The sequence below is a fragment of the Dendrobium catenatum genome, unplaced genomic scaffold (assembly GCF_001605985.2).
Source record: "Dendrobium catenatum unplaced genomic scaffold, ASM160598v2 original_scaffold_186504, whole genome shotgun sequence".
NCBI lineage: Eukaryota > Viridiplantae > Streptophyta > Magnoliopsida > Asparagales > Orchidaceae > Dendrobium > Dendrobium catenatum.
This window is the reverse complement of record NW_021504922.1, coordinates 19,710-42,668: the sequence shown is the minus strand read 5'-3', so window position 1 is coordinate 42,668 and position 22,959 is coordinate 19,710. Positions and strand designations below refer to the sequence as shown.

The following is a 22,959-nucleotide window of genomic DNA, read 5'->3' as shown; positions in this document are numbered from 1 at the left end:
TATATTACAATCTATTGTCTTTTTTTTTTTTCAAGAGAAAAATTTATAAATAAAATCTTATATATATAATGTGCTTAGAAAATAATTATATATATATATTCACGAATTTTAAGTGTGAAAATAAAATCTTATTTTAAGAAATCTAAATATGTCATTGTTTACAAAAAAAAAAAAATCACATAATATGTTATTTTTTTGCAGTTTAATAGAAGAAAACAAATCTTATATTGAATATGTATTAATTTATTTTTATTATGTTGTTTTTTCACTGACAATGTCTCTCTTCTTTGCTCTCTTTGCAGGCAGCCATTCCTCAATCTATAACCTCATTTATTTTTGCAAGGGAGTATGGGCTGCATGCTGAGGTTTTGAGCACTGCGTAAGTACTCACAAAACACATCATCTAATATAACAATTTTTAGCGACGGTTTTTAAATCCTAACGGTTCTAAAACTGCTACAAACCCTTGCAATAGCTTTAGAACAACTCTTAGCTTTTTTGTGATGGTTAAGGCTTTGTTTGACGAACAATTATTAGGTGACCGGACGTAGCTCTACGTACGGTCATCACCGAATTACCCGGTATTTGCTCGTTATTGCTAGGTATTGCTTGGCAATAACGAGAAATACCGCTCTGTGAAGACCAATACCGAGTAATACCGAGCAATACCGAGCAATACTGAGTTTTTCTAAAAAAAACTCGGTATTGCTCGATGTTACTCGGTATTACTCGGTATTGCTCAGTATTTGTTTAAACATAATGATATTTCTCGTTATTGCCGAGCAAAATCGACAAATACATGGTTTTGTGCTTGCTACGTGGCGCGATTTAGTGCCGGCGGAACGTAGCTCTACGTCCATTCACCGGATCAAATAAAAGTTCTTGTTTGACACGATTTTTTTACTGTTTTTTAAAGCAGTTTTTATTACAAAAATTTAAATTTTTATAATAGAAAGTTGTTTTAAAAGCAGTAAAATAGCCGTCCCAAACGAAGCCTAAAACCGTCGCAAAAATCTAAAATAAGTATTGCGAAAAGTTCTTTTTTTTTGTTGTGGTGATATTAATCTTTGTATTTATCAATATGTATAGATAGAGTTATAATTATTTATTTATTTTTTTGTTGCAGGGTCATCTTTGGGATGTTGGTTGCCTTACCAATACTTGTTGCATATTATATAATTTTAGGGTTTCTAAATTAATTTGGAAGGAAAATTAATTGAGATGCCTTATTTTTCTTAAATATACTTTGTTTTAATAAGGCATTTTGAATCCCAAAGGGGGGAAATATGATCATGTTATCCATGATCATTCCTCTATGGATGATTCAACAAAAGGATTATTGTAAGCTCTATTATTTCCTTTATTGCATATTACAATATTGAGCTAAGAAACTCTTGTAATTGTACTTTCATAAGTTAATTCTCAATTATATTATATGGTTTTTTTTATTTACAAAATATTAGAATTTAATGGTTAATGATGATGGTCAGTTGACGGTGGTTCATCGGCGATTGTCCGATAATGATGGTAGGGTGGTGGTTTGATAAAGTTTCGTGGTTCTTCAAATTTCTAAGCTTTTTTGAATCTCTAGTCTAAGCCTCAGTCCTTTTCATGGAGAAAATAGGAGATTATTTATAAATTTTTTTACAGTGGCATGCCTCTTAAATATAGCTAAAATTTAGATTATTCTATCGACTGCCCATATTGATTTTCTAAATCTTAGGTCATTCTTTAAGTATTTAAGTGCCTTAATAAAATCAAAATATGATGATTTTGGGCTCATTGAGACATTCAATTTAACTATAAGAATGCAAGATTATTTGATCTTCCAATTAATATCCAAATTTTTTAATTAGGCTTCAAGTGTTTGATTTCAACTCACTTAATTTGATTATAAGTTCATTTAAATCACAATTTGGATGATTCTAAATCTAATTTTAAAAGTTTGTTAGTTCAAATATGCATTACAAATTCATGTCCGATCGAGTTAATTTTAGCTGAGAAATTAGTTAAATACAAGAAATCATTCTATAACAAATTTCAACATCTATCAATAGCAAATTTATTCTTTATATTGCCACATTTGGCATGATATGATCTTAAAGCAACCAATTATTGTACCCTCTATAACTTATTCAATTTGTTATCATTATAAGAATACATAAACTTTCAAATGCATCATTTTCATGGCTACTACGTGTCATGAACATGTCGATCGATTAACATAAACCATTCTTAAGAAATTTCCTTGAGTGAAAATCACGTAAGATCAAGCTCTTTCAGACTTCCCCATCTCGTGATTATTGATCTCTACCATAAAATTCTTCTAGACAACATGATACAAACAATTATCATCTTCCCTCAAATTGAAGACATAGCCTATGGCCTATATTTATGATGTCTCATAATCCTCCATACATAGGGAGCAAACTTCCTTTTTTTCTCATAAATAACTCACTACATAGAAATACCTCAAATAACTAATACACAAATAGTAAAACCTTCCCTTCTTTTGACCATTTCATGTGAAAGTTAGAATATTTGTTGGGACTGTTGGGGGCCTTAGCCTATTGCTCCTACTCTCCTATGATCTTTGCATGATACACCTAAGAAATTCTCTCATAAATAATCTTCTAGTCTTCCTTGAAATGTGCCTTAGAACTTAGCCATGGAAGTGTGAAGTTCAAGATTGATGTCTTATTGAGAATAGCTATAATAAAACTGCCTCGAACTGAATAAACAAAAGGATAGGCTTCAAGAAGTTGAGGTTCACATAGAAACAAGGTGTTGAAGAGTGGAAGTTTTACAAATAAAATATGGAAAGAATTATTCTAAGTTAATTGAGAAGCTAAGATAGTTGATTAAACTAAGATGCTATGTCTCTTTGAGAATTAGAGAGTAATTATAGGCTTAAATGCAGGTAATATTAAGGTTTAATATGCACTAAATGACAAGGGAAATCTATGTAGCTCCAATTACAAGACTTCTGTTGAGTTAGAATTTGTAAATACATAACTTGTTTAGGTCCTCATAACACTTGGATTAGCAGTTGTGTTGATTTTGGATAGGGATGTCAAAAGCGGTTTCAGGTCGAACCCAAATTTGACCTAGCACTTTTTAAACTGACCCGAACCCAATCTATTTTTGCAAACTGGTCGGTTTTTCAGACCCGAACTCGACCCACTTCTTTTATGTTTTACTAAATTTTTTATTTAATTTTTTTTCTTAAAGGTTTCCTGGACCACCTGTCCAAGCACATGCATATATCTATCTATCTATCTATCAAGAAATGTCTTCGGCTAAATCGAATTAAGGTAAGATTTATTTCAATCAATCTAAAATAAACCAAGCTTAATTTAATTTGGGCCACATGGATTATTATGTTTGGGAAATAGTATTTATTTCTTCCATAAAAATATTCTAAAATTCTCTAAAATCAATTAAAAACAAGTCAAACTAGGTTGATTTGGGGTTTTCGGGTCCACCCGAACCTGACCCAATTTTACAAACACGTCGAAATCCCTAACCCGACTCGATTTACATATCCACCTGAAACTGAAATTTTTGGGTCGGGTTCGTGTTGGGTTTTCGGGTCGGATCAAAGAAATACACCCCTAATTTTAGACCAATGTTTCATTTGGGACGACTGATTTTAATGCTTCTTAAAGCATGTTATTTCTTAGTACAAAAATTATAAAATTGTACTAAAAAACTATTTTAAGAAGAAAAAAGAAAGCGGTCACAAACGAAGCCTAAATTAATGTGAGCTTCCAAATAATGATCGGGAGAAGTACTGTTGTTTAATTTGGCAATTTTTTTGCTTCTTGGTTGATAAACTTATTTTTTAGATTTTTCTTTGTTTTTCGCATGATGAACTCAATAGCGATATTAGATTGTTCAAATAGTTCACCTTCTTTTAAGGGATTTTTTTTTTCGCATTTCAAAAAAATTAGAAGTACGAGAGCACTCAAAGTTAATCACATCTCCTAAGAGAAAGAATACTTTCAATTAAAGCACTTAATATTGGCTCTTTCATATGGTGCCGTTATTACAATAGGGCTTAACCACCTAGTCAAAGGGCCTTCATCATAACCTTATTATAATATTTTCAGCACATTTTTTTTATATTTCACCCCCAAGCAGAGGTTATTAATAGATCGTTAGGCAAATTGTTAATTAAGATATTTAGTCGGTAAAAAATGTTCGCATTTGGGACTTGCATCTTCCTACTTTTGAGTTTGCTTATAATTCTATTATTTCTAAAATGAATAACAAAAACACATTTGGAAGCTTTTTATGATTAAAAACCAAAATAATCAATAGATCATTAAATGTTGTGTTCACCTTTGTATAAAAATTTCATAACCTATAAGAATAAATAGCTAATTTAATTAAGTAATATATTTAAATATACATATAAGTTAAATTCTATACATTCCTTCAAGGAATATAAAGAATGTGATCAAATCCTCCCACCTAATATATTAAGCTTCATGATAGGACTTGTGGCCCATTCAAAATTCTTAAGAAACTTAGATGAAATTTTTATCTTCTTGAATTACTTTCTAACATATGACATACAACTTATTATTAATGTTGATGATATACCGACTTAACAAGAAAGTATTAAGACTACTCAAAATTTGAAAGATAACCATACTGTATGACATATAAGTTTAATTGTATGGGCTCCTCATACTCCTTCTGAGAGTACTTAGATGACTAAAGAAGACATAGAGAAGCTTGCACCAAGTCTTGTTGACGACTATATGAACTTTAACTCTACATATTAGAGTTCTTTAAGATTCAATGTAGTTGATGTTGCACGTACAAAGATAAATGTCAAGGATAATATCACAAACAATACTCTACATCAAGATTTAGGTTGTTCATCATACACAATTCTCCATACATCTATCCAAAATCTAAATTCAAGTTTTTAGATTCATATATCAAGTGAAAAACAAACCTCCTAAGAGAGAAGAATGAAAGAATTAAAGAAGCAAATTACACTTCTAAAGAGAATATGTTCTATGAGCTTGAAGGTTTTATTAATTTTATGGAGTTGTGAGTTTGAATTTATAATAAATAGACTTTATGATCAATTTTCAGCCATTATTTTTCTCAATAGATACAAAATGTTTGACTTTAGATGCCCCATAAAATGCTTAATTTGCCAAGTATCCACACTATTTGTATTTTTGAGCAAAATGCATTTATACTTCTCTTTGCAACGCAGAATTATTTTGTACAGTCACTGGACGATCTTGAGGCAAATTAGAACACGTCATGTCACCCAGTACACAGTACCGATACACAACAAAAAATAATGTGACGCATCCTGATTCCTTTCTGAACACCATCCGATAACCACACAGAATAATTTCTCCCACTGCACACTTTCTCTCAATGAGAGAGCAGAATCACTCGTGGCTCTTCTTTTTTTCATGAAAATCAAAAGGTTAAAGTAAAAGCCTTAACAAGGAATTTCCCAAAGTAAAAGCCTTAACAAGGGAATAAAAGGAAGTGCAAAGCGAGTTCTTCTTCAAAGACCCAAAAAGATGTCTCCAAAGGAGCTGTACAATGTTCTCAATGCAGTAGTTCCCCTCTATTTCTCCATGCTCCTTGCTTATTCCTCCATCAAACACTTCAAGCTTTTCACCGCCGACCAATGCTCCGGCATCAATCGCTTTGTCGCCATCTTCGCCATTCCCCTCCTCTCCTTCAACTTCATCTCTCGCATCAATCCCTTTCATATGCATTTCCTCTTCCTCGCAGCAGACTCCCTCTCCAAACTGTTCGTTCTCTTATTACTCTTGTTTTGGTCTCATCTCTTCAAAAATGGCAGCTTGGACTGGTCTATAACTCTCTTCTCCATTGCCACTCTCCCAAACACGCTTGTCATGGGAATTCCTCTTCTGAAATCCATGTATGGAGATGAACAGGAAGACTTAATGATTCAATTGGTGGTGATGCAATCCATTATTTGGTACACTGTGCTCCTCTTTCTTTTTGAGTTTCGTTCTGCAAGGAATTCATTGATGGAGAAAAGGAGTAGTAACAGTGTTAAAGAAGAGAGAGGGGTCAGCGAAGAAGAATTAGTTCATGTTGTTGTTGCTAATTATTCATTAGCTGAGAATGAGATTCAAAGATCTCAGTTCGTGACTAAGGTATCTCCAGAGTTGGAAGAAGAAGAAGAAGACAATGAAGAAAAGTTTCCTGGAATTGAAGAACTAAGCAAACAACAAGGCACGCATTAGTGGAATCAACGGCTAATTTGATCTTGAACAGCAAAAAACTTTAATTTTTATGCTTTTTTATTTGCTTCTTTTGATCTTCAGCAGGTGTTTGTGAGAGCTCAGTGCAGGTTTTCAGCAGAGAAGATGAAATCATGAGGGAAGAACACGAGAAATCTCAGATTGGAAGGCTCTCAGTTCTTTTAATTTTGAGATTGGTCTGTCACAAGCTCATTAGAAACCTTAATTTCTATGCTAGCGTGCTTGGTATTTCCTGGGCTCTGATTTCTTCCAGGTTCTCTTTCTCTCTCTCATCTTTCTTTTTCATGAAATAGAACAAATAATAGGTTATATGGGTTAATAAATCTAACATTTAGCTTACTAATCCTTTTGCAATCTTGACTTAACTGAGTCATTAGGCCTCAAAACTCTTCTTCCTCTTCTCAATCCCTAATTTCTGGAGTTACAGGCTAGCTCAAAACCCTCCACAGCCATAACAGGTTCTTATAATTTTTGCTGACTAACACTAATGTAGATGGAATGTGAAGAAGCCATTAATGATGGAGAACTCAATCACCATTCTGTCAAATGCTGGGCTGGGAATGGCCATGTTCAGTCTTGGTAAGATCTTTCTGTCAACCATAAATTATTCTGTGCGGAGTCCGGACGGGAAGAATCATCTGAATTGTGAGTGCACACATACTGTATACATAGTACACACAGTGTATGTCACATCTGTGTATACACACTATATACAATATGTATACACTTACATGTTCGGATGATTCTTCTCGTCTGGACTCCGCAAAGAATAATTTCTTCTGGTAAACAGGATTATGATCCCTAAACCTTTTCAGTACACTTAATTAATTACAATTACCAAAATGAAGGGCTCTTCATGGCCATGCAACCAAGCATTATAGCATGTGGGAAGAGGCTGGCTGCTTATGGGATGATTATAAGATTCATTGCTGGACCAGCTTTCATGGCACTGAGTTCAGTTCTTCTTGGCATCAGAGGCACCACTCTGAAGGTCTCAATTGTTCAGGTATCAATCTTCAGTGTCTTATGAATTTAATTATTATCTATAAATATATTAATTTAATTTTATTACTAGGCTGCTCTGCCTCAAGGAATTGTGCCTTTTGTGTTTGCAAAGGAATATGATCTTCATCCTGAGATGCTCAGCACTGCGTAAGCTCTTCGTATTATTTTAGGATTTATTTTGGGAGAAATTATTCTGTGCGGAGTTATATTCACACATGCGAGTGTACACTATCTGTATACAATATTGCATACACACTGTGTATGAAAATAAAAGTATATAGTGTATGTACACTGTGCACACTTACAGTCTGGATGCAACTCTGCGTCCAGACTCTGCACAGAATGATTTCTTTTGTTTGGGACAACTGCAGCACTTTATGAAGTTGTTATAAGAAAAATAACTTGACTATTCTGATTGCAAAAAGCAACTTTGCAATATAAAAATTTCTAAAAAAAATAATGAGAAAACAACAAAAAAATAGTAGCAAAACAGGATGGTGGTTGCGGTTTGAAAAGTAAAGCAACGAAAAAGTTGTCTCAAACAGACCTGTAATTTTTTTTCATTTTAAGAAGATTTGAGTATGGAATTTATATATTTATTTACATTTTTACAGGGTTATATTTGGGATGATAGTGTCATTGCCAGTGACAATACTGTATTATATGGCATTGGGCTCATGAATTATTTTGGGGGCTTTGGATTTCACTGTGTTGAGATCACTGAAGAATAAACAGAGAAGTCATTAGCGCTAATTAGATAATTAATGATTTCTCACTGATGTGAAGGTTGTTAATTAACAACATTATCATCATTTCAGCCCAAGCTTATAATTAATGTATAATTTTCATATGTTTTTGTGCTTTATGAAGAATACTACTTACCTTCTTGTCAGAGTTATGGGCTTTGTATGCGACCGGAAAAATTATGGAAGGTTATTCTGAGAGGCTTAGTCACCCTTAGATTTACGCTGAGATTAGTGAGATTCTCATAAATCAGATGTAACGCTATATTTATATAACATATAAATGTGTTAAAAATAAATAAATTTTCTAGTAGAAATCAGCATTTGTGAAAGTTGTAATAAATATGTAGTTTATTGCATTCATCTCAAAGCAGATCTAAGGGCTTTAAAATCCATCGATCATGACCTAAATTTTAATCATGATAATTTGGTTTTTTTTTTTTTTTTCTTATATTACTAAGGAGTTTGCAAAGAAAAAATTAACATAAACATTTATTTGATAATAAATATAGTTTGATTAACTATTCATGCTTAATTAAACTAACTAGAGATTAATCAAATATGATCTTAATTATTACTAATTAAGCATGCAAGTGTGGCTCTACTTAACTCCCTAAACCTTAATTTAGGCAGGATTTCTTAACATTAATGACCATAAAATATTTGATAAATTTATATCTTCATTCACTAAATTCTCAGATTTAAGAGGTCCATTTAAAGTCATTTGAAGCCATTTAAGGAAAGCCTTATAATGAGATTTTCATTATAATAATTATATTATTTTTTAAGTATTTTGTGTTAAAAATATATATTATATGAGAATGGACTTAAGAATTATTAAATTTGTTTTAAAATTAGTATTATATATGTGAAATTTATATTGCACTAATCCCAAAGCATAATTAATGATTATCTTTTTTATTCTTATATAATTTATATTATACATTATTCTTTTTAAGAAGTTAATAACATATGTAGTTAAAAGAAATTGTCTCATTGTTCATTTACATTAAAAAAAAAACTTTTATTGCACTAATCTCAAAGCATATTTAATGATCATCACATTTCTCTTACTAGACATATTTTTTTCTATGTTTTAAGAAATTAATAATATATGTAGTTAAAAAGATATAATTTCTTTATTCAATTAAAAATATTATATTTCACTAATCTCAAAGCATATTTGTGATAATCAAATTGATCATATTAGACATAAATTTTTCTATTTTTTTAAAGAAATTGATAATATATATAGTTAAAAGATATTATTTCATTATTCATTCACATCATATTTTGTTTCTAAATAATGTATATTATATTGTATAATATATTGCTTTAATAATTGTGAGAAACATTATTGTAGCAAAAATCATGACATTGAAGTCAAAGTTTGCATCTGGTAATTAATGCTGAGCTTTTGCCACCATCCCTTATAAAGTCCTTTACTCAAAATCAATAATATTGACAAGAGATTTGTGGGCTCCACCCAAAAATAAGTTTTTCAACTTTATGTTTACATATAATAAGGCTTCATTTGGGACTACTTTTTACTGCTTCTTAAAATAATTTTTTAATACAAAAATTAAATTTTTTATACTAAAAAGTTGTTTTAAGAACCATTAAGAAAGCTTAAAAAAAATCCCAAACGAAACCTAAACCTCGTGGAATTCTAATGGATGTCAATTTTTCTTTGGGAAGACTTTCTTACTGCTTCTTAAATCAACTTTCTAACATAAAAAATAAAATTTTTGTTCTAAAATATATATATATATATATTATGCTCATGGTTTTTTTTTTTTTAAGTTTGATAATATCAAAATATTTCTCAAAATAATATATATAATTAGAAGAAATGAATGTATTTAATATGATTATAATTATTTTAAAAACTAGCATTCAAAATCAAAAACATAAAATTCAATATTTATATAATAGTCAATAAGTGAATTTAATGCTATTATCTAGTTACCCTTATTAGAAAATATTTACCTTCGGCTTGCCTTCCAACAAGTGAAACAAATTATATAAGAATATTTTAATATAATATGCATCATAACAAATCTACACAAAAAGAAACAAAAGAATTATTATTCGCCGGAAGGATCGACGAAATTAAGGACAGAAAATTTGCCTATAATTTTTGAAGGAATTTCTGATGGATTTCCGACGTAAATTTTCATCGGAATTCTATTGAAAAGCAGCCTTAATTCACCATTTTGTTCTTCTGCCCCCTCATTAACTAGAATTTGTATTCACATTATTTTTAAATATGACACTAATCTAAATGTAAATCCAAAGATAACAAAACTACATGAATTCCATCATAATATCTTATGGCAAATTTTTTTGTTCCATGCAATCACAAGCTTGTGTTGACCGACTGTGTGATTACCACGTTGGCTGTTTGAAGTTGTCGACAGTGACCGAGTAGAACAAATGTCGTTGGCGGTGCAGAACAACAGTAAGGAATTTGGAAATGATAAATATATCTATTCTTTTTTAATTTCAAAATATGCTTTGAAAATAAAAGCTAACATAGGAAATCCTGATTAAAAAAAAATGAAAAAGTTTATTTTATAGTGCAAGTTCTTGCATAGAATTTGGTCCTTGAGGGTGTTGCGATGCTAAAGATTAGGCGCCACGACACTAATAAAATAAAATTTATATAAATTTGTAAGAAAATTTTCCATAATCCATTCCATTTTCACTTGTTTCCTTTGGCCGAGAGAGGAGGAGAAGCGAAAGAGAAGAAAGAGAGGAGAGAGAAGCTAGGCTCAGAGGTCTTAGTGCTGGTTTTGTCTGTCATCTCGGATCTGGAAGGCTGTACCTCCAGGCACCACGGGATGTTGTGAAGGGATAGAAAGATATGTTTTGTACTCACAAGAAGAAAGTGCATAAATAAGTAATTTAATAGAATATATCATAGTAAATAACAAGTGAGATATTGAACTTTCATTTCATCAATATGAATTCTAAATATCAATATACCAACACAATAGGATTAATAAAAGTAAATGAAATGTAAAGGGAACAATAATAAAAAAGAAACTATCCAACCGTCAAAAGTAAATACATAATAATCTACTGTAAAATATAAGAATACCAAATAGGGTCCACTAAGCACTTTGGTAGAATCTACTATAAAAAGGCAACATTAATGACTAAGGTTGATAGCTCAATCCTAATACGTAAGTCATATCTATTAAAACATAAATGTCAAAAGAATGAGGCATTTAGTATGACCAATCAACAAGTATGAGTAGAAATCAACAATCAATGTATCTATGTAATAATGTTTCATCTCATTTTTTTTAGGAGAAAACCCAGGGAAGGGCCTACGTGTTAAAATAAATAAAAAATTGTAAGGCTCTTAGGGGGGCCTTTAGCTCACTAATGCTCGAAAGAGCTACAAAAATGAAATAAGAAAGAAAATCTACGAGCCAAAAGTCATCTATACTCCAAAATACAAAATTACAACTAGAAAACCACCCAATACCCATGTGATAACACCACCCATCAACATAATCAAATGAACAATAAAACAACTCAGTGAGATGAACAACTAGAGAACCCCAATCAGCAACACCATAAATATCAAAACCCAAAAATCAACTAGTACCAAAGCCACCCCTAATCAATACTCATAACAACCATATAAAGTGAAACCGAGCCAATAAATAGCACCAACCAACTCCCAACAAAAAAGACTATAAGTGAGACCTAACCAAAAAAATATAAAAATAGATATACTGAGAACCAGAAGATTAACAGAATAGCTCCCAGAATACAAAATAAGGAACCAAAGACCCATCCAACGACAAAGACCACCATAAATGCTAATAACAAAAAAAAGAGAATATCAACTAATACAGATATAAGGCAGCCCAGATTTGTCCAAATTAACCAAGCCTCTCACCAAAGGAAGTAAATTTGTATCATCAAACTCCTGATACATCAAGATGACACTCAAATTTGGCCAACCAATCAGCACAAGAATTGCCCTCTTGATAAATATGAGAAATAGAATAATTAAGGGAAGAGAGTGAATGTTTAATTCTTTTAATAATATAGAAATTTTGAGGATTACCAGGAACCTCATTTTGAATGATTTGAATCAATAGCATAGTATCCACCTCAATCGACACATGCTTAATCCCCAATCTATGACATATATCAAGCCCATGGGATAAACCCTTCAGCTCGATAGTAATCACCTTACAAAGATTTAATATACCAACAAAAGTAGCTATAACACCACCATACTGATTACGAATAATATTATCCACACCCGCAAAAGAGGCCCCAACATAACCATTGGAATTGAGTTTAAGATAAGGAATGGAAAATTTTATCCACTTCACAGTTCTCTCAATTTTATCCAATGGCTCACACTCAATGGATATGCCCAACTGTAAAGTCATATCTAAGCAATTACTAAAGTCTTTAACACAGTAATAAGATTAACATAATAAAATTGTAAATTTTTTTTCTAACATTGGCAATAATTTGGTTAGCATCAATCTTAATCTCATTATGCTTGGATTCATTTCTAGCCCTCCAAAGATTCAACATAATAAAGATCGGCATTAAGTTATAGATGTGGCCTTTAGTATTAGTTAACCAACAAAATGGATAAAACGTCACTATTGAAATTAAGATTACCTTTGTTAGCTAGATAAAAAAGTAGCTCCAAACATTATGAGTAATGCCCCCATTAATAAAAACATGGTTAATATTTTTAGTGTTAAAATAACATTGACATTTAGAAGGAAAACTAAACCCTTTTTTTCAAAGTAAAGTATCAATAGGAAGAAAACCTTTAAGACATCTCCAAAAAAAAAGGAGTAAGCTAAAGGAATGTTGGAGTAAGATAAAGGAATGTTGTTGTGTCAAATAGTAGAATAAATGTAAAAATTCTCATAATTAACTCTAATAGTATCCCAAACATTTTCCAAATTAAACTTACTAGACGACGATAGATTAAACAAAATTTTATCCTTGCACTGTAATTGTAAAGGAATATTCAAAATACTATCAATTAAAATAATAGAGATAACCTCCATAAGTTTATTAAAATTCCAAGAGCTATTATCAATAAAACTATGAACCTTAATATTAAGAGAGTATGTGTATTAAGAAAGCTATCAATAAAAGAAGAACCCTGTGAAATCTCAAAATTTTCTTATAAGAATTTTTTACATAAAATTTCAATATTTATTTATGAAGTCGATCATTATAAGTCCAAATAATAAATCATCTTTGCCAAAATATTTATAGTGTTGCATTTTAGCTTCCCTATCTTTTTTCATAATTTTTGGGACTTAAAAAATCGACACCTCTCAGTATAAGTGGGGTTTTTGGGACTATAAGGTATCGATTTGCAAACTGATTTCACCATAATTTTTTAAATTAAATGAGTTAATTCATGATTTTTTTTATAATTTTTGGAATTGATCCCTAAGAGAATTCTATGAATTTTCTACTAAAAATTAATTAATATATATTATTTAATAATAAAAAATTAGAAAAAATAAAAAAACATTATAAATATATATTTGTCATTCCCTAACTCAATTCACGGCTAATAGAGGAAAAGAAAAAAGAAATAAGAGAAAAAGAGGAGAGATAAAGGAGGAAAATCAAATTTTGGGCTAGTTCGGACCATTTTTATTCATCGGTCTAGTTGAGAAACTTGTACGTCTCAATGTAAGACACATTATGTTCATCACAAATTTTAAAAATGTGTAAGTTTTAATGAATATTTCAATCAAAATTTTGTATATGTTAGTGAAAAATACGGATAACTTTGCATAGGTAAAACTTTAACTGCATAACTTTTTGTATATTATAGAGATTATGATTATATACTTTTTGAATATTTTCTAAAAATTTTACATTATGGGTTTTGAAATTTACGGGATTTTTATTGAATAGAAAATTATATGGATTTAAAAAATAGTATTGAAGTATAATAAAAGTCTTAAAACATCATTTTACAAGAGCCCGAGTAATTTGGTCATTTTTTGAAAATATGCATTTTTGCATAGTTGGATTTTTAGTTGTCTACCGTTATACAATACTATGAAATGTTGATACATGCTCAATTAATTTTTAATTATTATAATGTGATGATATATGTGTAAGAGACCATAATCTTTTGAGATTATGTCTGGGACATGGAATTGTTGGGAGTTATAAGAGTTCAGAATCTTTTGAAATTCTATCTCAGATAGGGATATACGATATATTCTGATGCTATAAGCATAAATAAAATGATAGTTATAAGGGGTGGGGTCAGAATTTTTTGAGATTCTGTTTGGGACTAGAAAATATGATTTGAACTACTCTGTGATATGAATTTTAATTTATTTATTTATTTTGTACTATTATTTAAATTAGATAATAACTATTATGAATTTATTTCATTTCTCAGTTTAATAATTTATTTAATTTGCATTTAACTTCTTTTAAATATTTAACAAAATATTTAATAAAAGAATATTTAAAAATTTAGATATGTTTATATGGTTTGCTGAACTGTTGTAGTTCACTGTGGTTATACTTTTGGTTTTTAAGATCTAGGAAAGGGAAAGAGATTATGGACTAGCAATTCATGACCATATATGAGATCATAAGTATTTTGTTATTTTGATTTTTGTACAGCCATTACTATTTAAATTTTTAGTTCTGTAGCTCTTGACTGTAGCCATGTACTGTATTATAGACATTTATTTTGATGAAATGAATGAAACTTGGTGGATGAGTTTATTTTGGTATTTTGATATATTTTTAGTAGCTATGTAATCTGAAGTTTATTTTAATAAATATTGACAAAAAATTTGAAATAATTTCAAAACTAGATCTTAGGATTTGCCTATCATAGACCCAACCAATTATCATGCTAGAAAGAACCCAAACCCCAATGAATAAATTACTCAGCCTCTCATTTGATGTGGCTAAACCTTTTCCAAACCATCGAATCAAAATGTCTATAACCACAAACCAAGGGATGAAGCTCTTCGTAATATTTAACATTCATAAATTTAGCCCACAAACTAATGTTAGATCTAAATGAAAAAATTCTGAACAATATTCAAGGTATTCTTGTAACCTAAGCCCCCTTCATTAAAAACCTCACAAACATTCTTCCACGAAGTCCAATAAATGCAAGAACTATTATTCTTCGATCCCCAAAAAAACTTATTAAGCATTCTCTCTAATCTAAGGCACATAGATAAAGTAGGTTATAAAGTATGAAAAAAAAAAAATATGAATAGAGTTTAAAACACTTTTACTCAGTACAAGCCTACCTCCAAAAGAAAAAAAAGTTAGAAGACTAATCTGAAAGTTTCCTTTGAAAGGAAGTGAAGATATTTTTAAAAAGTTGAGTTCTTTTTCTACCTTTAAAATGAGGAGTACCTAAGTACTTAATAGGCAACAAATTTGAGTTAAAGCCACAAATCCTTTTGATTGCACTAATTCTACCACGATTGACAGACTTAGCAACAATAAGATTACTTTTCTCCTTGTTAATGGACAAACCACTCATCTCTTGAAACATAGAAAGAAATTTGATTAAAACTTTAATGATATTAATAGAGTCATTCGAAAGATAATAAAATCATCAGCAAAACTAAGTTGTGTTATTGGGATACAACCAACAGTATGAAAGAGAAACTTCGGATGCCTTTTATATAATTCCTCTAGACCACTGAAAAGATATTCCACAACGATAATAAAAATAGCAGGAGATAAAGGGTCACCTTGCCTTAAGCCTTGAGAGGATTTAAAAAAATTATGATTCTTACCATTAATGATCACATAAAAGTAACAATTCTCAATACTATTCTTAATAAGTAGAATAAAGGAGTGACTAAATCCAAAAAAAAAAAGATATAAATTTATATAAAAATTTGAATTCAGATTATCATAAGCTTTAGTGATATCAAGTTTAAAAATAATATTACCCCCTTTTACTTCTGCATTAATATCATAAGTAATCTATTGGGCCAGGCAAATATTGTCAAAAATGCTCCCACCTTTCACAAAACATGTTTGATTATAAGAAATAATTCTAGGCAAAATGTTAACCAATCTACTCAAAATGATTTTAGAAATAAGTTTATTAAAATAGGAGCACAGACTAATCAGTCTAAAATGATTCCAGTTATTGGCCGCCACCGTTTTAGGAATTAAAATAATACTAGTAGAAGAAAAAAAATTTAGGGAAAGGGTTACCAACAAAGAAATCTTTCACAACTACCATCACATCCAACTTAATAATATTCCTTCAGAAATAATTTAGTAGTGAAGCGATCAGGCCTAGCAACGGAATCCTCATTCATATCATTAATAACATTCCAAACTTTAGCCTCATAAGGAGATTGAAGTGATTCTCGTTATCACTAATAATGTTAGAAATAACATAGGGATTGATAATAGGAATAATGTTAACATTATTATTAAAATGTTTTTAAAGTGCTCAACCCCAAAGTTGAAAATTAAATCCTCAGATTCATAAACCCTCCCATCATTGTTAACAAATTTGTGAATATGATTCTTGATTCTTTTCTTATTAGCCATAGCATGAAAAACTTTTGGTATTCTTATTCCCCTCAAAAAATGATTTTGGAAGTAGATTTTTGCCTCCATAAGATTTCCTCTTGTTTATGCAATTAAAAGAGACACACTTTAGCATTATTAAGACTAGTAAGATTGTCAATACTAGGATTATCCAAATACACCTTATCCAACTCAATCACCTTATTCTCAGCTTTCTTAATATTAGTAAAAATATTTTAAAAATATTTTTATTCCACCATCTTAGGACCTTTTTCAACCTACTCATTTTGGCTCATAATCTAGACATACCAGTAATATTATTAATAGAGAAAATATGGACATGCTAGTTAGTTTTAATCACATTCATAAAATCATTATGATATAACCACATATTTTGAAATCTGAAGGCAGAAGGGGCATGAGATATATTAACATTAATAATCAAAAGTAAAAGAGCATGATTAGAAATAGTTCTACTTAAATGCTCCACAAGAGTCATAGCAAAATCAACAATCCAGTCATTATTAAATAAGATCCTATTAAGTATTTTCCACAAAGTGGCTCTACTCCAAGTAAAAGCAATCCAATGTCATGTAAATTGCAATCAGTAATTGTGGAGTTGAAATCCTCCACGGCATTAAGGTTGGGAGATTACCCCTCAATCTCTTAGAATCATTAGCAATAATATTAAAATCTTCACCTACACACCATGGACCATTAGAGAAAAGTCAGTTGTGTTCCCAAAGGGGAAGCCGACCCAACTTAGAACATGTGGCATACACAAACAAGGCATTACATTTGATATTAAAGAAAGAAATTTGAACATGGAAAACTTGAGTAAAATAAAAAATAATATTCACATTAATAACACTATTCCACATAATCCAAATTATATTATAGCAGTTAGCATACTTATTAGAAAAATCCAAACGAGAGGCAGTAAAATCAAATTTATCAATAGATATAAAAGACTCAATTAAAACCAACAACTGAATATTATACATTCTACACAAACTTTTAACTCTAACTCTAGAATCTCTATCCCCCTCTAAAAAAAAAATACCCCTCAGATTTCATATAAAAGTATTAACCATTACAATTTTTAGAAGTAGTTTGAGCTATGGTAGAACGAGACGAAGAAGGTAATGGAATTTTCACATTTTCCCCTTTTTTTGCCCACCTTATAAAATCCATCTTCATCATTAGTTTTAGAAGCACTATTAACATGATTAGAAGAAATAGAATTCACTTTTTCAACATTATTTATATGATCCGCATTCATAGGATCCGATATAGATTTAGGAATAAATTTTTCTTCTTCATAATCCTAATTTAAGGCATCGATCCCATGAGTCCAAAACTCCCTTATCATTATGCACTTCTCTATTAGCAACAAGAAGCGATTGAGAATTGGATAACTGAGAATTATCATTATTTTGAAACATAGAATCAATTGAAACATAAATATTAGGAACCTTGTCATCCTCATTGGGAACATCCATGCTAGTAGAACTCTTCTCAGCTAAAACAATTTATCTATTTTTCAGAAGATTCAATTTGAAATTAACCTCATTCCCATGGTTTTCATTAGGGGAAGGCGGCTCGGCATGATCCAATAGGGTCGAATCGTTATCATTCACGTTGGGCATAATAAATCTCGAATTAGAGACAACCTTCTCCACATACAGTTTAGAGGTTGTTTTCAAATTTGGATGTAATTTAAAGTAATCAGATAAAGCATGACCATGAACCTTACAATAAGAGAAAAAATCTGGCACTTTTTCAAACTCCATTTTTTTTAAATAACCAAAATATTTGGATCCAATCCATATCTCCTTCACATGTTTTTTTATTTTTTTATTTTTTTTTTCTTGTAATATCAACTTCAACTAGAACCTCAGCTACAGAGGGGAAAGTCTTACAAACTATGCTTGATCGGTCTACAATGGATGGCCAAAAAAGAAACTGAGAGAATGTAAAACCTTTGGATTGAAAAAATGCAAGCACAAATTAGGAAATAAAATCCAAATTGACACTATGGGAGATTCCTCTCTAATGTCAAAAAAAAAAATGGAGTCCATTTAAGAATACGCATTTGATAATTATTGATAAAGTAAGCTCTTCTCATAGAAATCCTACTGTAATCTGAGTCGTTAGAAAGCTGAATCGTAACATGGAGAGAATCCAACAATCCCACATAGTCAAATACAAATAATTTGAGGTTATGAAAAAACATGCAAATCGTATTAAGGTTCGGCCGACGTAAGCAAAATTTACCAACTAACATATATTTAATTGGATAAGCAAGTACAAGAACCTCTTCATCATAAAAAAGCACAACTGATACGCCATTAAAAAACGATTGGGTTAAAGTTGGAAGAGTATCACCTGCCGATGCATTGCTAGAGAGAACATCTTTAAATGAGCGAGAATGGGAAGGAGATTGCTCGTTAACCTCCAAGTTAAAAAACCCCTTTTTTTTTCCTGCACTGGGTTGGGCACATTCCCCAACGGAGTGGAATACAAGGCACTTGCCATCAAAAAATAGACATAGCAAGGTAACTAAGCAGAAGAGACACCAAAGCCATGATTTGAAAGGAGATCCGAATGATCTCATGCAAAAAAGTGGAGCGACGAGGCGAGAAACAATGGAGGAAAAGAGGAACCATGAAATCACTAGAGATGGCAAGTTAGGGCACGAAAGAATGAAAGCTGATAATATTTTATCTTGTGATTCCTACAATAATTCTAAAATGTTGTTATTACAAATGTGCATATAAACTTATAATTAATACAATATTAATTAAATTTATGCATAAATGATCCTGCTAGTTATCAACGTACCTTTATATAACCTATATGTCATTCATTGCTCAACTCATGTCTAATTATTTTTTTTTAATATAATTTATGTGTATATTAGTATGGTCAAATTTTTCAAACACTGGCTTGTACCAAAAATGTAAACACCAACACAAGTAAATCTATGGAGACGTCACTTTGAGGGCTCATCAGTCCCGCTAACCATTATTCAATAAAATTCTACTAACATACTCACCATTGCACAAATGCATATAGTTTTCAAGTTTTTCATAAGTAGTTTTCAACAGGTATTATAGTTACAATATGATGAATGTTATTTCAATATAAGATATGATTTGCAAAAATGACATTTATTGTATACAATAAGAGTGCATGCATTAAAATAGGCCAACAATGAGAGTTAATATACATGAGATTGTGCAGCAACAAATCAAGATAAATCTATCTAAAGAACTAATTATTCCATTATGAGCATAAACATATCTTTAAGAGTGTATGCATATAACAAAAAAAAAATCACAATAATAATAAGATAGACAATCTAATCAATAATCAATGAGCCTAATACAAATAGCACGAATTCTACTTCTAACTAAGAAGGTATGTTTATTAATAATAAATAATAGTTACTTACAATAAATTACCTCACTCAAGCATACATACACTCTCCAATAATTCAAAAAAGGTAATGCCATATGGTATTAACTTGAAGTTCCTAAACAATATAACTTTTTTAGTAAGTTACCATGACGCATGAGATTATATAAGATTAGTTGATTATTGAATTGGGCATAACCTAGCTAACATTAATAATCACAAAAATAATCGACAAATGAATTAAAATTATTATGGTAAAACCTCTAATCAATAATAATCTAATATTTTAATATAATATAAATGTATACATACATGCATGCATATATACTTAAAAATATAAATTTAAAATAAATTAAATTATAATTATGAGTGGCTTGTGAAGATAATAATGAGAGGGAGGGTAAGAAAGTAAGAACAAGAAAGGAGGGAAAATGGCTTACTACTTTAGCCTTGGAGCAAACAACCAAGAAGCTTCTCTAATGGTGGTTGCGAGAGAAAGGGGTGAGCTGAAGGAGGATAAAGGTTCAATACCTTCTCTGATAGTAGCAACAAGAGACAAAGTTAAAGAGGAAGGGAGAGGGGAGAGGTTCAGTAGCTAGGCTTTGGAAGGAGGACGAAAGTGCATGATGATTGTGAGGAGGATATGTATGATGCCCTAGGTTCCTTTTTACCTTAAATCGTGAGATGAAGGTCATGGGCAGTAGAATCACATATGAGGCATGCAAACTTTTGTGATTCTTGTGATTGGAGAGAGAGAAACAAGCCTATGAAAGGGGTTTAGTGATGCATATAGGGCTTAGTCGAGTTCGATCATGAGCAAAGAAGAGGGGGCAATTTGGTTGCTCAGGAATGAACCCCGGACTAGTTCTGTCTTCTGCTTCTATGCTATTTCTAATTTTAATTTTGTGGCTCTTGTGCAAAAATTTGATATTTTTTGTTGGTTAGATTTCATACAAACTCATGTTTATAAAAATTGAGAAAACTTTTATCGTATAACTTTCATATGTTATGTAGAATATAATATTTTAGTCATATTAATATGTATAAATTAAATTTTCATCATCTATTTTGATTGCATGACAATTTATATATTTCAATAAGTATATTGACACTAATGGAAATTTCTATAGAATAATAAAGATCTAAAATATTGCTATGGATATTACATGTGAATAGTTTCATGAATTATAACTATAAAATGTGTGTACAAGTTTAACTCATGAAACTCTATTGCTAGTCGTACATGTGAAGTTTTGCATAATTTTATAATACATCCAATATTGTTTATACATGTACTTGAAAGTACTGATATTTCTATGCTCATGTGCTTGAAATTATGCAAAAATGGGAAGAAAAAGAAAGATATGGGTAATTCATTATTGATATTTTATCTGCATTCTATAAATTTCTATGATAAGAAAAATATTGTTTGTATATGTTGAATGTATTGATATTTAGATGCTCATGTTGAAAGTATTGATATTTGCATATTTTAAATTTTTTATGTTTCCTTGATCATATGATTGAAATTTTGTGAGAAGGGAGAGGAGGAGAATGCAAGTGACTAGTTATGGATGTTCTATATGCATTCAAGTGGAGTTATAAGGTCTTGTTCACCTATATGATTATCCATCTATGCATTTGATATGCTAAAATATACATGAATGCAAATAAGTTAAAGTGGATTTATAAGAGGCATAAAAAATATGATTAAGTATAAGTATAAGTAAAATTAGATGTATATGTAGAAATGGAGGTATAGGGAGACATAGAGAAAATATGAACAAATGAAGTTATAAGTGAAATTAAAGGTAAAAGGAGGAGAAGAGAAAAGGTATAAAGTATTTGAAATGAAATGTTATTTATTATTATCTTTCATGTTATTTCATTTCTAACAACATGTTTAAATGAATTCTTATGTTGTTATTTCTGATATGTACTTGTTACTGACCCATCTCTGATAGTTACAAGGCACAATATAAGTATCATGGTACTATAAACATATTTAATTATCCATGCAATATTAATGGTGTACAACTTATTGCATATTTGTGCATGTTGAAAACTGTAGTATTTTAAGTAAACTACTGAGCAAGTGTTGCCCACTCCTACTTTACTTGCACTTATTAATTTTAGAAAAGGAAAAAAGCTTCAGTTGAGTATATTGATGATACTATTGGGATCTATATTAGGTACATTTATTTCAAAGACTCGTTATTTTGACGATCATGATAAATGTATATGATTGAGTGGAAAGAGAGATTTGATCATGATTGTTGTGCATGACTCTTTTAATTTTATTCTAGGGAGGTAAATGAAAGAATATTTATATTGTTATTAATGCTTATTTGATGGTATAAAAAGGCTCTATGTTATAAATATTAAAGAAAAATATGTATTTAGAATAATTCCTTCCAATTACATCTTGGGATGTGAAAGCTTGAGCCACTAATCATGGAGAACCAAAGTCCTCACCTACAAACTATGTGCCTACTAAGAGAGAGCCAATGTCTTGAACTCACTCAGTAGGTGCCCACTACGTTAAGTGGATCGTAGGCTTACTTGAGATTGATCAAAAGTGCTCCCCATACATTACTCGCTCAAATATTAAAAGAGAATCATTCTAACATTCGTTGGTCACTTATGATTGCCTAACATCCTCGAACATGATATCTTGGCTACTTGCCAGCTCCACCTGAAAGCAAGTAAGAGCCACCTTGGGAGTATCAAGGATATATAATACTCTTTATAGCCGATACCTAATGAACTTTGAATGCAAAAAACTTATCTAGAATGTCTTTCAATAAGTGTCACATGATCAAAACTCAAATGAACCACCTTTTTCATACTCAACTCAAGCTCATTGTCTTACTTGGCTCAATATCCCTTGTATTGTGTAGCATGATGTCTAAAACCTTACTTAGCTCACCCATTTCCATTTTAGTCAGCTC

General features: G+C 30.6%; 2 protein-coding genes across 3 annotated transcripts in view; both read left to right on the top strand.

Annotated features, from left to right (window-relative positions):
• The window catches only part of LOC110101999 (auxin efflux carrier component 5), a gene marked incomplete in the record, with an annotated part of 8,359 nt that extends 6,911 nt beyond the window's left edge, over positions 1-1,448 (top strand). The window contains 2 exon segments of the mRNA XM_028692388.1: positions 303-379; positions 1,127-1,448. Coding sequence (XP_028548221.1) covers positions 303-379; positions 1,127-1,199 — 150 coding nt within the window.
• A 3,440-nt stretch (positions 1,449-4,888) lies between these two features.
• On the top strand, positions 4,889-8,145 carry LOC110102000 (auxin efflux carrier component 1). 2 transcript variants are annotated; one of them, XM_020830123.2, is made up of 6 exons: positions 4,889-6,249; positions 6,342-6,531; positions 6,772-6,857; positions 7,127-7,284; positions 7,354-7,430; positions 7,898-8,145. In XM_020830123.2, the coding sequence occupies exons 1-6, from the start codon at positions 5,562-5,564 to the stop codon at positions 7,962-7,964; spliced, it is 1,266 nt and encodes a 421-aa protein (XP_020685782.1). In that variant the 5' UTR covers positions 4,889-5,561; the 3' UTR covers positions 7,965-8,145. The 2 variants fall into 2 exon arrangements, with proteins under 2 accessions (XP_020685782.1, XP_020685783.1); XM_020830124.2 differs by having other exon boundaries at positions 4,897-6,249; positions 6,345-6,531.
• The last annotated feature ends 14,814 nt before the right edge of the window (positions 8,146-22,959 follow it).

Bases quoted from the DNA above. Each gene is read 5' to 3' on its own strand.
- LOC110102000 (XM_020830123.2), top strand. From the start codon at position 5,562: ATGTCTCCAAAGGAGCTGTACAATGTTCTCAATGCAGTAGTTCCCCTC. The intron at 7,285-7,353 runs GTATCAATCTTC...TTTTATTACTAG, and splicing joins TGAAGGTCTCAATTGTTCAG to GCTGCTCTGCCTCAAGGAAT. The intron at 7,431-7,897 runs GTAAGCTCTTCG...ACATTTTTACAG, and splicing joins CCTGAGATGCTCAGCACTGC to GGTTATATTTGGGATGATAG.